The 15,056-nt window shown below is 43.1% G+C and overlaps 1 protein-coding gene and 1 pseudogene across 1 annotated transcript in view; one reads left to right on the forward strand and one right to left on the reverse strand.

The window, feature by feature from the left end:
• Nucleotides 1–8,820: 8,820 nt before the first annotated feature.
• LOC100948375 lies at nt 8,821–9,494 on the reverse strand (annotated as a pseudogene).
• Nucleotides 9,495–13,530: 4,036 nt separating this feature from the next.
• STX3 (syntaxin 3) overlaps nt 13,531–15,056 on the forward strand; it is a 40,895-nt gene continuing 39,369 nt past the window's right edge. The window contains exon 1 of the mRNA XM_003801374.3: nt 13,531–13,612. Within this exon, the coding sequence (XP_003801422.1) occupies nt 13,583–13,612 (30 nt within the window). The 5' untranslated portion in view covers nt 13,531–13,582. The remainder of the gene's footprint in view (nt 13,613–15,056) is intronic.

Here is a 15,056-nt window from a genome sequence, read left to right on the forward strand (position 1 = left end):
CCCCATATATCACCATACAAGTGACATGAACAGAACCTTCTCTCAAAAAGACAGATAAATGGCCAGCAAACACATGAAAAAATACTCATTGTTCCTAATCATCAGAGAAATGCAAATCAAAAACACCTTGAGATATCACCTAACCCCAGTTGAGAAAAAACCACATCACAAAAATTCCTGGCAGGAAGGAATTCCTGGTGGTGGAGGAGGCAAGATGGCTGACTGAAGCCAGCTTTCCACAGAGGCTCCTGTGTGGAAGGAGAGTTAAAGGACAGAAGTTTAGCAAGTAAGCTGATGGTTTGGAGCTGAGCAAAGAGAGAAGGTTGAAGAACGCACATCAACCCTGCTGAGGCAAGCTGTGACCCCAAGGATACAAACAATAGGTACAAAATCCATTGCTAAGTGGATGGGAGTCTGCTCCCCCATGAGAACGACTCACAGTATACTTTCTACAAACAAATGAACAAGGTTTAAACATCCTCCCATTTTATCCCACGGGAGACACCTAAAAACTGGACCTCCTTCCTCTATTAGGGTGCCATGGCACTCTCCTGCCAGGCATAAAACTGTATATATTCTCTACCTGCAATTCTGAACTCCCAGCACTCCCCTCAACCCTCACCCCCAGGTCTGGAAGCTTGTCCCCCATGGAGTTCAGATTCTTGGGCATTTTCTTGAGAGGTGTGGACAGGGCATGGGCTGTTGCAGGTCTGTGCTGATTCTGCAGCACAGGGGTAAAGAGAAGACAGTGGTCTGAAGGAACCATATAGGAAAGGGATAGGTGGTGCCCCATGGCACAGAGCAGCAGTGGCAGCAGTGGGAACAATAGGGCTCACACCTCTGGGGATATTTTGGAGAGACACTGTCTCTCTGGGCAACAAGAGAAAGCCAAGCATCTTCCCCGGTGGCAGACACTGGCAGAACAGATCTGGGATGGTAATGCAGGCCCCATGAGCAAAAGGTATGCCTGAGGCAGTATCTGCCTGGGTGGGGTGCAGCAGGGATGGAAAATAGCAGATGTCCGTGCAGAGAAAGCATACTCCCAGGGAGTGGCTGAGCTAGAAGGACTACTTTAGTGAGCCTAAGAAGCACCTGGCCCTCAGGGGATCATAGTTGAGACACAGGCAGGTGGGCAGAGGCAGGAACTCAGAGCCAAGTGTGAGCTCTAACTGCACCTGCCCCAACACAGACTGCAGCGGAGACAGACACACCAGCTCTGGGCAGCGGCACAGACTGGGGTTGAGTCACAGTTTCTGTGAACTCAAACAGCACCTGATCTTCAGGGGAATATAGCCAGGACAGAATCATGAATTTTGTGCAAATATAAGTGTCAGCAACATCAATCAGGGGCAGGGCTGCAACTGAGTGAACTGCCCCAGATTTCATTAACCGCCCAAGGTTGTCAGGCCTCAGCTTCCCCTGCTGGATGGTGGCAGAGTGCAGAGGCCTGGCCAAGGAGACATAAGATCTCTCTGTGACTCAGGCAGGCTGTGACTCAGGCACAAACCCTTGGAGCATCTGCTCATTGGAGGGAACTGGGTCATAGGCATGTGGGGTTACCAGTGACTGGGTGTGACAAAGGTGCAAGGTGGGGAAGGAGGCATCAACCTTCCCAGACTAATTGATTTGCTTGAGGGAGAGGGGTCCTTCTGACTCCATGGAGCATCAGAATGAGTCATACTTGAGCTGCCAGCAGACCCCTGCTATCTAGTGGCCAGAGACCTTCTGAAGTCCCTCACTTGAGACTGGGTGCTGACTGGGATGAGTGATTTGGGTCTCTCAGACTGGACCAATCACCCAAGGACTATCCCAAGTGGTACCTGGGTGTATGGTTGTGGGAAAGTTTGATTTTACTTTTCTAGTTGTTGCCCATGGAGGGGGTGGGGTGACTTAATTGCTGGTATTTCTCCACAACTGAGACTTCAACCCAGAGTAATTAATTGACTAGGGTAGGACAGAGACCAGCTAAAAACAAGACAGGCCACTTAGCCCCAATGTCTCAGGCTATACCACTGTACAGGTCCTTTGCAAAGCTCTAGGGGAAAAGGTACAGACACCAATCCCAGCTCTTGGGCAAAGGGCTGGTTAATCACTTCTCCAGGAGCCCGCCAACCCAACTTCACTTTATTTGCTCATCTAGCCAAATGGTGTAAAATAATCATGGGGTGGAATCAGCAGGAAAACTCTGGTAACATGAATAACCAGAGTAGACCAACTCCCCCAAGGAATGATATGGCCAGACACAACTGAAGATCTCATTCATAAAAAATGGCCAAGATGTCAGAAATCAAATTCAGCATTTGGATTGCAAATAAGATTAGTAGAATGGAGGTAAAGTTGTAATTAGAAATTCGAGGAACATTTCAAAAGTTGTCTCAAGAATTCAATAAATTCAAGACAAAATCACCAAAGATTTTGACACATTGAGACAAGAATTTGCAGCCCTCAAAGATCTGTGTCTGAGAAATACAGTAGAATCCCTCAGTAACAGAATGGAGCAAGCAGAAGAAAGGATTTCTGACATTGAAAACAAAGCTTTTGAATGCTCCCAAACACTCAAAGTGGAAGAGAAACAGAGAGCAAAAACAGATCATTCTCTCAGAGAGCTCTGGGATAATTAGAAGAAAACTAATATTCACCTTATAGGAATTCCTGAAGGCAACAAGGTGGCTTTGCAAGGCACAGAGGGTCTTCTTCATGAGATTATGAAGGAGAAATTTCTAGACATGACAAGAGATGCTGAAATTCAGATAGCAGACAGTTTCAGAACCCCAGTATGACTCAACCCGAATAAGACATCTCCTAGGCACATCATAATTAACTTCACTGAAGTTAATATGAAGGAGAAAATTCTGAAAGCAGCCAGACATAAGGAAACCATAAACTACAAGGGGAAGAATATTAGAATAACTGCAGATCTCTATGCTGAACTCTTTCAAGCTAGAAGAGGGTGGTCCTTGACTTTTAATCTTCTAAAACAAAATAACTTTCAACCCAGGATCCTGTATCCAGCTAAATTGAGTTTCATTTATGATGGAGAAATTAAATACCTTAATGATATTCACATGTTGAAGAAATTTGCCATAACTAAACCAGCTCTCCACTCAGACCTATCCTCCATAATGACTAGCACAATTCTCCACCACAAAAGTAAACTCACTCAGAAACTTTTGATCAAATTCCAACTTCTACAGTGGCAAAAGGATTAAAAATGTCCACTGGACTTTCGAAAAACTCAATACCCAAAATACTACCAGGCTTATCAATATTCTCAATTAATGTTAATGGCTTAAATTGCTCTCTAAAGAGACACAGGTTGGCAGACTGGATACAAAAACTCTGGCCATATATCTGCTGCATACAAGAATCTCATCTTACCTTAAAAGATAAATATAGACTCAGGGTGAAGGGATGGTCATCTATATTTTAGGCAAATAGAAATCAGAAAAAAGCAGGTGTTGCAATTTTATTTGCAGATACAATAGGCTTTAAACCAACAAAAGTAAGGAAAAATAAGGATTGTCACTTCATATTTGTTAAGGGTAACACTCAATACGATGAGATTTCAATTATTAACATTTATGCACCCAACCAGAATGTACCTGAATTTATAAGAGAGACACTAACAGACATGAGCAACTTTATTTCCTCCAGCTCCATAATAGTTGGAGATTTTAACACTCCTTTCACAGTGTTGGATAGATCCTACAATAAGAAGTTAAGCAAAGAAATTTTAGACTTAAACTTACCATTCAACATTGGATTTAACGGACATCTACAGAACATTTCATCCTAACAAGACTGAATACACATTCTTCTCATCAGCCCATGGAACATACTCCAAAATTGATCACATCTTAGGTCACAAGGCTAACCTCAGAAAATTTAAAAGTTAAGTTAAAAGAATAGAAATTATTCCTTGCATGTTCTCGGATCATCATGGAATAAAAGTCAAACTCAGTAAAAAACAGGAATCTGCATACTCATACAAAAACATGGAAACTAAATGACCTTAAGCTGAATGATAGCTAGGTGATAGATGAGATTAAGAAGGAAATTATCAAACTTTGGGAACAAAACAATAATGAAGACACAAATTATTAGAACCGCTGGGATACCACAAAGGCAATCCTAAGAGGGAAATTTATAGCACTGCAAGCCTTCCTCAAGAGAACAGAAAAAGAGGAAATTAACAACTTATTGGGACATCTCAAGCAACTGGAAAAGGAAGAATATTCCAGTCCCAAACCCAGCAGAAGAAAAGAAATAACCAATCTCAGAACAGAATTACATGAAATTGAAAATAAAAGGATTATACAACAGATCAATAAATCAAAAGTTGAAAAGGTTAATAAAATAGATAAACCTTTGGCCAACCTAACCACAAACAAAAGAGTAAAATCTCTAATATCATCAATCAGAAATGGTAAAGATGAAATAACAATAGACTCCTCAGAGATTCAATAAATCCTTAATGAATATTACAAGAAACTTTATTTTCAGAAATATGAAAATCTGGAGGAAATTGACCAATACATAGAAGCATACCACCTTCCAAGACTTAGCCAGAATGAAGTGAACAGGCCTATATCAAGTTCTGAAAGGGCATCAACTATACAAAATCTCCCTAAAAAGAAAAGCCTGGGACCAGATGGCTTCACATCAGAATTCTACCAAACCTTTAAAGAGGAACTAGTACCTATATTACTCAACTTTTTTCAAAATATAGAAAAAGGAGAAATACTACAAAACACATTCTGTGAAGCAAAAATCACCTTGATCCCCAAACCAGGGAAAAGACCCAACAAGAAAAGAAAATTATAGACCAATATCACTAATGAATATTGATGCAAAAATATTCAACAAGATCCTAACAAACAGAATCCAGCAACACATCAAACAAATTATACACCATGAGCAAATGGGTTTTATCCCAGGGTCTCAAGGCTGGTTCAATGTATGTAAATCTATGAATATAATTCATCACGTAAACAAAATAAAAAACAAAGACCATATGATTCTCTCAATTGATGCAGAAAAAACTTTGATAATATCCAGCATCCCTTCAAGATCAGAACACTTAAGAAAAATTGGTATAGAAGGGACATTTCTTAAACTGATGGAGGCCATCTACAGCAAACTCACAACCAATATTGTATTGAATGGAGTTAAATTGAAATCATTTCCACTCAGATCAGGAACCAGGCAAGATTGCTCATTGTCTCCGGTGCTTTCTAACATTGTAATGGAAGTCTTATCCTTTGCAATTAGGCAAGAAGAGATCAAACTTTCACTCTTCACCGATGATATGATTGTATATCTGGAAAACACCAGGGATTCTACTACAAAACTCTTAGAAGTGATCAAGGAATACAGCAGTGTCTCAGGTTACAAAATCAACACTCATAAATCTGTAGCCTTTATATATACCAACAGTAGTCAAGCTGAAAAAACAAAGACTCTATTCTCTTTATAGTAGTGCCAAAGAAGAAACATCAAAGGATGTGAAAGATCTCTATAAAGAGAACTATGAAAATCTAAGAAAAGAAATAGCTGAAGATGTTAACAAATGGAAAAACATATCATGCTCATGACTGGGAAGAATCAACATTGTCAAAATGTCCATACTATCCAAAGCAGTATACAATGTTAATGCAATCCCTATTAAAGCTCCACTGTCATACTTTAATGATCTCAAAAAAATAATACTCCATTTTATATGGAATCAGGAAAAACCTCAAATAGCCAAGACATTACTCTGAAATAAAAACAAAGCAGGAGGAATTATGCTACCAGACCTCAGACTATACTATAAATTGATAGTGATTAAAACAGCATGGTACTGGCACAAAAACAGAGTGGTAGATGTATGAAACAGAATAGAGAACCAAGAGATGAACCCAGCTCTTCACTGTTATTTGATCTTTGACAAGTCAATTAAAAATATTCAGTAGGGAAAAGATTCCCTATTTAACAAATGGTGCTGGGTGAACTGGCTGGCGACCTGTGGAAGACTGAAACTGGACCCACACCTTTCACCATTAACTAAGGTAAACTCTCACTGGATTAAAGATTTAAACTTAAGACATGAAACTATAAAAATACTAGAAGAAAGTACAGGGAAAACACTTAAAGAAATTGGCTGGGTTGAATATTTTATGAGGAGGACCCCCCGGACAATTGAAGCAGCATCTAAAATACAGTACTGGGATCTAATCAAACTAAAAAGCTTCTGCACAGCCAAGAACACAGTAAGTAAAGCAAGAAGACAGCCCACAAAATGGGAGAAGATATTTGCAGGTTATGTCTCTGACAAAGGTTTAATAACCAGAATCCACAGAGAACTCAAACATATTAGTCAGAAAGAACAAGTGATCCCATCTCAGGGTGGGCAAAGGACTTGAAGAGAAACTTCTCTGAAGAAGACAGATGCACAGCCTACAGCCATATGAAAAAATGCTCATCATCCTTAATCATCAGAGAAATGCAAATCAAAACTACTTTGAGATATCATCTACCTTCAGTAAGATTAGCCCACATCACAAAATCCTAAAACCAGAAATGTTAGTGTGGATGTGGAGAAAAGGGAACACTTCTACAGTACTGGTAGGAATGCAAACTAATAGGTTCCCTTTGGAAAGATGTTTGGAGAACACTTAGAGATCTAAAAATAGACCTGCCATTTGATCCTACAATTCCTCTACTAGGTATATATCCCAAAGACCAAAAAGTACATTATAACAAAGATATTTGTACTGGAATGTTGTTTGCAGCCCAATTCATAATTGCTAAGTCATGAAAGAAGCCCAAGTGCCCATTGACTCATAAATGGATTAATAAATTGTGGCATATGTACACCATGGAATATTATGTAGCCTTAAATAAAGATGGAGACTTTACCTCTTACATGTTTACATGGATGGAGCTGGAACATATTCTTCTTAGCAAAGTATCTCAAAAATGGAAGAAAAACTATTCAATGTACTCTGCCCTACTATGAAACTATAGTCCAGGAAGAAGGGGAAAGAGGAGGGAAGGGGAAAGTCCAATTATAGTCCAAGAAGAAGGAGAAAGAGGAGAGGGAGGTATGGATGGGTGGAGAGAGGGTAAGTTGTGGGGCCACACCTATGGTGCATCTTACAAGGGTACATGTGAAATTTACTAGGTGTAGAATGTAAATGTCTTAACACAATAACTAAGAAAATGCTGTGAAGGCTATGTTAACCAGTTTGATGAAAATATTTCAAACTGTATATAAAACTAATACAGCCTTTTTGGAAAGAAGAATGGAGAATCCTCGAAGAGTTAAAAGTAGACCTTCCATTTGGTTCCACTATGCCATTATTAGGTATCTACCCTGAAGGGAAAAAATTTTACCATAAGCACATTTGCACTAGAATGTTTATTGCAGCTCAATTTACAATCGTTAAGATGTGGAATCAACCCAAGTGCCCATCAACCCACGAATAGATAAATAAACTGTGGTATATATATATACCATGAAATACTATTCATCCATAAAGATAGAGACTTTACATTTTTTGCACTTACCTGGAAGAATTTGGAGAACATCCTCCTATGTAAGTATCACAAGAACAGAAAAGCAAGCATCCCATGTACTCAACACTAATATGAATCTAGTAAATGAACAACTACACACCCACATGAGAGAAACATACAAATTCAAGAAGGAGTAAAAGGGTGGGGGAGGGGGAGGAGGTTTTGTGTGCTCTTATCCAATGGGAACAATGTAGGGTATACGGGTATATGGCATACTTCCTAGGTGAAGGACTCAACTACAACTTGATGGTTTCCTTATAAATGCAAACAATGGGATACTGTAATGTTAAAGACAAAAAGAACTGTACATAAATGCTGTCACCTGGACAATAAATGTATTTCTCACAGAAGTATGAATTAGCGATTTTGAAACTATACTAAAATTGCACAGATAGGTAAGTGTTTTAGAATAAATGATAAGAATTGAGTTTCTCACAAAGAAAGAGAAGGCTAAAATAAACTCTTGGATAATTGAAATCTCAAAAAATTCTGAAATCTGAAAAAAATGCAAACAATGCAACCTAATCATGTATACTTTTATATCAATCTGGAAAAACAAACAAATAAACAAATAGAATTCCATAATAAAAAAACTTTGTGACTCTTCTTTTCTGGTTCCTGGATTCCAATTGCAGTTAGGAGGATTCTATTTTTCTTCTTCTTTGGTTTTAAAAGACAACTCTTATTTTTTTTTTTTTATTATATCACAAGAATCTTTAATGTTTACACGAAAGGTTACTCATGGCAGGATTGTATGTGTGCATAGTAAGTGTGCCAAGTGCCCACATTGAGACCAGTTCAGTTTATATCAGTTCACTCCACACAGATATTTCCTGTGCCCAGCAAGCTCACAGAGGGCCCTTGACAGTTGGTTAGCCCAACTTTGCTGCTGAGTTCTTCCAAACTCTCCAGAAGCAGTCTACCCCAATACACATCACTCGTCCCACATAAAAGAATAAGATAGACATTTTCTCAATATATTTCATCAGTTTAGCGCATCTCTGGTTCAAAAATTCTTGCACAAAAGTGAAAGCACCAACAGAGCTTCCATATAAGCAAACACGCGTAAGCCGAAGCACTACTTAATAGTACCCAAATACATACAACATTGCATTAAATGGCATATACAAACACTGTACTGAAAATTTACAGGTTACACCTGAATACTGCGCTGTAAATGTTGAATACTATAACGACCCCCCCCCACCCTTTCATAGCCCTGGTGAGGGTTGGAAACCATTATGCTGCCTCCAAACTTTGCTAGTCCTCAGAGACGCTGTTGTGGGGGGCAGTGGGCACTGGGATTAGCCTCCCTTAAAGCTCTGGCCTCCTCCAGAGCGTTTCTGTAAAGGGCAGGCCAGCCTGGGGATCTTTCGTAAAAACCCTACCCAGAAACTCCATGATTGGCTTTTTGGTAATTTTGCAGGTGGCTCAGAAGCCCCAGGATAACTCATATTCAGAGGCTCCACGTAGACGCGCTGCTATTTCAGGTAATTTCGCTGGACGAACTCCTCGCGATGAGCTTCCTCACTCCCCCAAGGAAGGGCGAAAGTGGAGTGCTTTTTCCAAGGCGCCAGCCCCACAACGTGCAGCACGTTCTGGGGACTGCGGCCCTTCAAGCGGATGAGGCTCAGGATCGTGAGCAGGAAGCTGTCATGGGCATGTGGGTGCTCAGCGCTATCCCGCCCAGCTCCTGGGGATCAAGCGCTTTGACCAGCGCAAACTACACGGTTTGCAGCAGGCTGGTAAGCGTCAGGTGCAACCAAAACACTAGGGAGAGGATGAGGCTGGTGTGTGTGCCTGAGGATGCTTCTGTACCATTTCTTGTAGCTGCCAATGACATTATTCACCAGGTCTGGAAACCGGGAGATCATCTTCTTCTGGTCCTTGAGCGTGTATCACATGATTTCAAGGTGGCTGGGCCTGGTGGGCATGGCCCTGCTTGGTGGTCTGCTCCGTTCAGGGCCTTCAGGTGGCCCCGGTACTGGGGCGTGGGTCGGCGGCGTAGTGCCAGTGGGGCCTAGAAATGGGCTATGTGGCTCTGCGGGGGTTGCAGCCAGAGGGGCTGGCAGAGGGACCCCAACCCAAATCCCTGGCTGTCATGCTTCTTGGAAATGGGGGCCGTGAATGCAAAGTTGGGGTCGCTCAGATGGTTACTTTGTTCCGACATTTCTGCGCGTCTGTCGGGGTTTCTCAGTCGCGCAGCTTCAAGACAACTGTTTGCCGTTCTCAATGTTTAAAAGTTAAGAGAAATCAGAATCATTTCTGCTATGGACACACAGAATAACCCAAAGGTCATTTTCCCTCATGGAAACATCTTTTTATAGGAAACAAAATTTCTTATTACTTAGTAAATATATTTTGTTACGACTATGGAATTTGTCCAAGCCAGAGGTCTTTCAATAAAAGTAGTGCAGGCTTGGGTACGATAGATCACGCCTATAATCCTAGTACTCTGGGAGGCCGATGTGGGTGATTTGTGTGAGCTCAGGAGTTCAAGACCAGCCTGAGTGAGAGTGAGCTCTATCTCTACTAAAAATAGAAAAAATAGCCAGGTGTTGTGACTAGTGTCTGTAGTCCCGGCTACTGGGGAGGCTGAGGCAAGAGGATCGCTTGACCCCAGGAGTTTAAAGTTGCTGTGAGCTATGATGCCACTGCATTCCACCAAGGGAGACAGAGTGAAACTTTGTGTCAAAAAAAAAAAAATGCACGTATGATATTCTTGACCTTGAAACGTTTGGGAATTGTTAGTTTTAATCAGTCCCTTTATCTGACAGATGATAAAATAGGTTGTGTGGTGTCAGATGACAGCTATTTTGTGGTAGAGTTGTTTGGAGAACTCAGGCCTCCTGTCTATGTGTCCAGCAATTGGTCTGGCATTTGATAGCACCTCTGCCTTCTTGGAAAGCCCATCTGGTAAAGTATAGATTATATTTCTTGAATATTTGGATAAAGGCAAAAGGAAATAGTGGTGAGAATTATAGGGAGAAAAAGTTTTGTTCTGCAACAAAGAATTTTTAAGTAGAGTTAGAACTGTTCCACCATGGAAGGTGCTGCCTTGGGAATATCTGGAAACATTAAAACGGAACAAAACAATACAAACAAACAAACAAAATACATCCAAAAGATTATTGGGTGTCCTGAGGCATGCTAGGCCTTGTCTAATGCACATTTCTGAGTCGTATGAATTTTTTTCTTCTTCTTTTTTTTTTCTTTTGTTTCTGAGTCATATGATTTTTTAATGGTTTGTGCCCTTTATGGAGTTGTAGCTATTTTCCAACTCTGTAAGTTGTGGAAAATTGACAGTAATGCAAATGATTCTTGTCCACAGAGATGCAAATTCATTTTGTCTGGTGGAAAAACAATGGTTCCCTCACCAACCCCAGAGCTAGTTTTGCATTTATTAATATATCACTTCAGCATTCTTGATCGCTTATATGTATGTCTGCTCTTTGGCATCTCCTCTGGACAGGTTTATTCTGGACCCCTTACTGATTTCTTCTTTAAATAAGATGTTTGATGTGTATTCCTTTTATATTTGCATGCAAATCATGATTTTACTGTTTTAGAAACAATTATCCTTCAACAGGAACCTTCTGCATGAGCAGAGGCTTATAGGCCAGCCACCCTTGATTTCTGCTATGTAGAAAGGATTTCTTACTCCAGATCCCTGTGGTCTTTTTCAGACTTGGAACTTAAAAAGTTGTTTCTATCTCTGTCTCTCTTAGGAGACTCTGCTCTCCTAAAGTTTGGGCACCTACCTATCTACACTAAAAAAAAAGTCATGTATTTATTTATTTTGTTTATCTTGAGACAAGAGTCTCACTCTGTTGGTAAAGAGCCATGGACCCAGCCTAGCTCATAGCAACATCAAACTCTTCGATTTAAGTGATCCTCTTGCCTCAGTCTCCTGAGTAGCTGGGACTATAGGTGTGCACCACCGCGACTGTGTAATTTTTCTATTTTTGGTTTTTTTTTATTAAGTCATATACACATAGATCATTAATACATTTATGCATATGTGGGGTAAAATGTGTTGATTTTTTATACAATCTGACGTGCTTACATCAAACCAACCAACATAGCTTTCGCCTCATTTACTTTATATTCTACACTTGACAGATTTGACTTGTACCCTTGTAATATGCTCCATAGGTGTGGTCCCGCCTTTTACCCTCCCTCTATCAAACCTCCCCCTCCCCCTCCCTTCCCACTCCATTTCTCTCCTTCATCCTAAAAAATGTTGGAGCCTTTACCTCTTTTATGTTTACATGAAGGGACCTGGAACATATTCTCCTGAGTAAAGTATCTCAAGAATGGAGGAAAAAGTATCCAATGTTCTCAGTACTTCTATGAAACCAACTTATATTTACTCACACTTTCTTATGAAAGACAGAACACAACAATTTTTCTATTTTTGGTAGGGACGGGGTCTCCCTCTTGCTGAGGCTGGTCTGGAAAGGAGGTGGTACAGTACATTGTTTCTGATCTACGCACCTTGTCCAGCTATGACCACGAGGGGGCGCGGAAATCTGCAGGTGGCTACAAATCCGCCCCTCCACTCAGCAAACGCAGCTAGCAGAAGGAAGCGTGCAGGGCACCAGAGAGAGGATTAGGGCTGAGTGAGAACAGCAGGCCGGTTCAAACAGCCCGACCTCTGCCTTACACACGGTATCTTTATGGAAGCCGATGAAGTCAGCATGGAGCACGCAGTCGGATCGCATAAAAGGGCAAAGTCCTGTTAGGACTACGACCATATTTTACAGCCTTTAAACCTGAATGTATACAGCAGACTGTCCGTCCTAACTTGAAAATTAAATTGTTGGCTTGTCCGTCCCATTTATGGAGCTCCACTCTGCTGGATATGTCAATTTGTTCTCAAGAAGAAAAACGGGGAAGGGGAAAGAGAGAGAAGACGGGGATAAAGAGCAAGGAGCAGTGAGAAGAACCCGCTCACCTTTTCAGATGGTACAATCCACCTGGGAATCTGAACACCACGTAGGGAATGGGATGGGCTTAAACTTTCCAATGCAGACATCTTAATTTTACAGCCGTGCTCTATAGGCTACGAATAAATCACTCCTCCTCTCTCACAAGCTTCACAGCAAGCTACCAAGCGGGTACACGTAACTCCGATTTATAGACATGGAAACGGAATCCTCTTGACAAACAGTGCTTTCTCCAAATCATGCAAACTGTCAGGGGCAGGTGTTCGACTTGAACAGTGAACCACTTGCATTTCTCAGAAGGATCACTATTTTCAACGGCATAAAATTCAAATTCCTCGCCCCAGTCGGACCCATCCTGCCTCACCCGCAATTATTTCCTCTTGGAACGCCCTCTTGCACCTCCATGGCTAAGCAGCCCCCCAACTGTGCAGATCCCGTTAGTTGGAATGCTCTTCCCCCAGGTGGAATGTCGCCTAGTAATTCTCTGAACATTTTCCTCCTACGTAATGCAGTACAAGTCACATTGAGAGTTTTATTTGCTTTCGAGAGATGGTCCCCGCCTAGCAACGAGTCCGTTGTATGGCCGGATCCTAGCACAGAGCCTGGCGCAAATAGTGCGCGGGTGTCTAATAGAAAAGATGAAATTGAAGCCACCCCCCCCCCTTTGGTCTTGCAGCGGGATCTACCAGTGTGGGAGCCGCTACCCAGACCCCGAGGGACATCGAGTTAGGGGAGGCGGAGTTAGAGACGTCCCGGGTGGAGGGGCGGCTGCGGGCCCTTTAAGAAGGAGCGCGGACGCGGGCGCGGCGCAGGTAAGGGGCGGGTCCGCGGGCGGATCAGCGCTGCGCGCCGGCGCCGGCCCGGGAGCCGGATTTGGAGCGTACAGCGCCGGCTGGGGCCGGAGGGGGCGGTGCGGCGGAGACTCCCGTGGTCTCGGACGCTCCTCCTAGCGAGCCAGCGCCGCCCGCCTCCGCCTGAGCCTCGAACTCCCTAACCGCGGCCGGACCCGGCCGCCCACCTGGGACGCGCTCACCTGGGACTCTCTACCTGCCCCGGGGCCCCAGGGCACCAGGATGAAGGACCGGCTGGAGCAGCTGAAGGCCGTGAGTGTTGTCTCACCCTGGAACCTGGGGGGTTGGGGGCTGCCGTGAGGCTTGGCTGCGTGGGAGAGGCGTTTCCCTTTACAGGTCGAAGCGGACGGGGATCGGACGCGAGGGGATCGGTCCCCAAGTCCCCGGCCGCATCTCGCGCCGGTTCCTAACCCTCCTCTCTCCTACCGGGTCATGTGCCTGGAATCGCTGGAATGTCTCTAACCCTCCCACCCCCCAAGCTGAACAGCTTCTATCCGGGGAGCTGGGGACTCGCAGGGAGTGCTTGGATCCAGAAAGGCTGCCATGGGGTCAGGGGTCATCTCACCACCTGCCCATGGCTGCCTGGTACTGTGCCCAGGACCAGCGTCGTCGTCCTCCTCCTTGCTTCCTTGTTTACCTCCGGGGGGCTCCAGACCTGGCACCCTGGCGACCTCTCAAGCTTTGAGCCGCTCATATGCCAGGATGAATCATATCCTCACCAAGGGTGGTCTGTAATCATTATTCCCCCCATCCCTTACCACAGCTGTGGTCAGGACAATGGTTCTGAAGGCAGATCGCCTCAGGCCTGCTTCACAAGAGCAATAAAACCTTAGGCTACTTACTAGTTGAGTCTCTATTTCCTCTTCTGTTAAATGGGAATGATCATACCATAGAGATTTGTTGTGGCGATCAGATGATACTGTGGAAGCATGGATTTTTGGGTCAGATATTCATTGACTCATATTCTACCTTAAAGGAACTTAAAATCGATATTCATTGATTCATATTCTACCTTAAAGGAACTTAAAATCGAGGCCTTGATACTCAAGAGTGTGGTCCATCTATTTAGGAACATGTTAGAGGTGCAGCAGCTAGTTCTGCAGAATCAGAATCTAATTATTCATGAATTGCCCCAAGTGATTGACCAGCACATGAAAGTTTAGGGGGCACAGGACTGGATTAGAACTGGAGTGTCCTCCTGGCTCTACTGCTTACTGGCTGTCCTTTAAATCACCAGCCTAAGTTTTGTCATCTGCAAAATGGGTAGTTGTGAGGACTAAAAGCACCAGAGTATGCCTGGCATGTGGGACTTAAGAGTAAGTGGTAAATAGGATGCTAATAACTGTAAATGCTCGTTGGAAAGTGCAGGTGTCAGGGACTGTTGAGGTGATGTTGCTCCTTTGTTTGGACAAGACCTTCATGACCCTTTCACCTGCAGAGGCAGTGAGGCAGCTGAGGAAGTAAGAGAAGAGGACAGTCACTTACTGTGGGGGTGGCCTCCCTGCCTCATGCTTTCTCTTAGTCATCCTGGTTACTGATGGGGAGAACTTATTGCCACTGTTTTTGTAGATGAGGAAACTGGAGTTACAGGGATAGGAGGGATGCCCCAGGACACAGAGCCAGTCTGGGGACACTCTGAGAGGAACCCAGGCTCCTTACACCCTCCATGGTACTCTTCCTTGGAGCACACCAATCA

This window comes from Otolemur garnettii, unplaced genomic scaffold, assembly GCF_000181295.1.
Source record: "Otolemur garnettii isolate 467f Iridium unplaced genomic scaffold, OtoGar3 scaffold00209, whole genome shotgun sequence".
In the NCBI taxonomy this organism is placed as follows: Eukaryota; Metazoa; Chordata; class Mammalia; order Primates; family Galagidae; genus Otolemur; species Otolemur garnettii.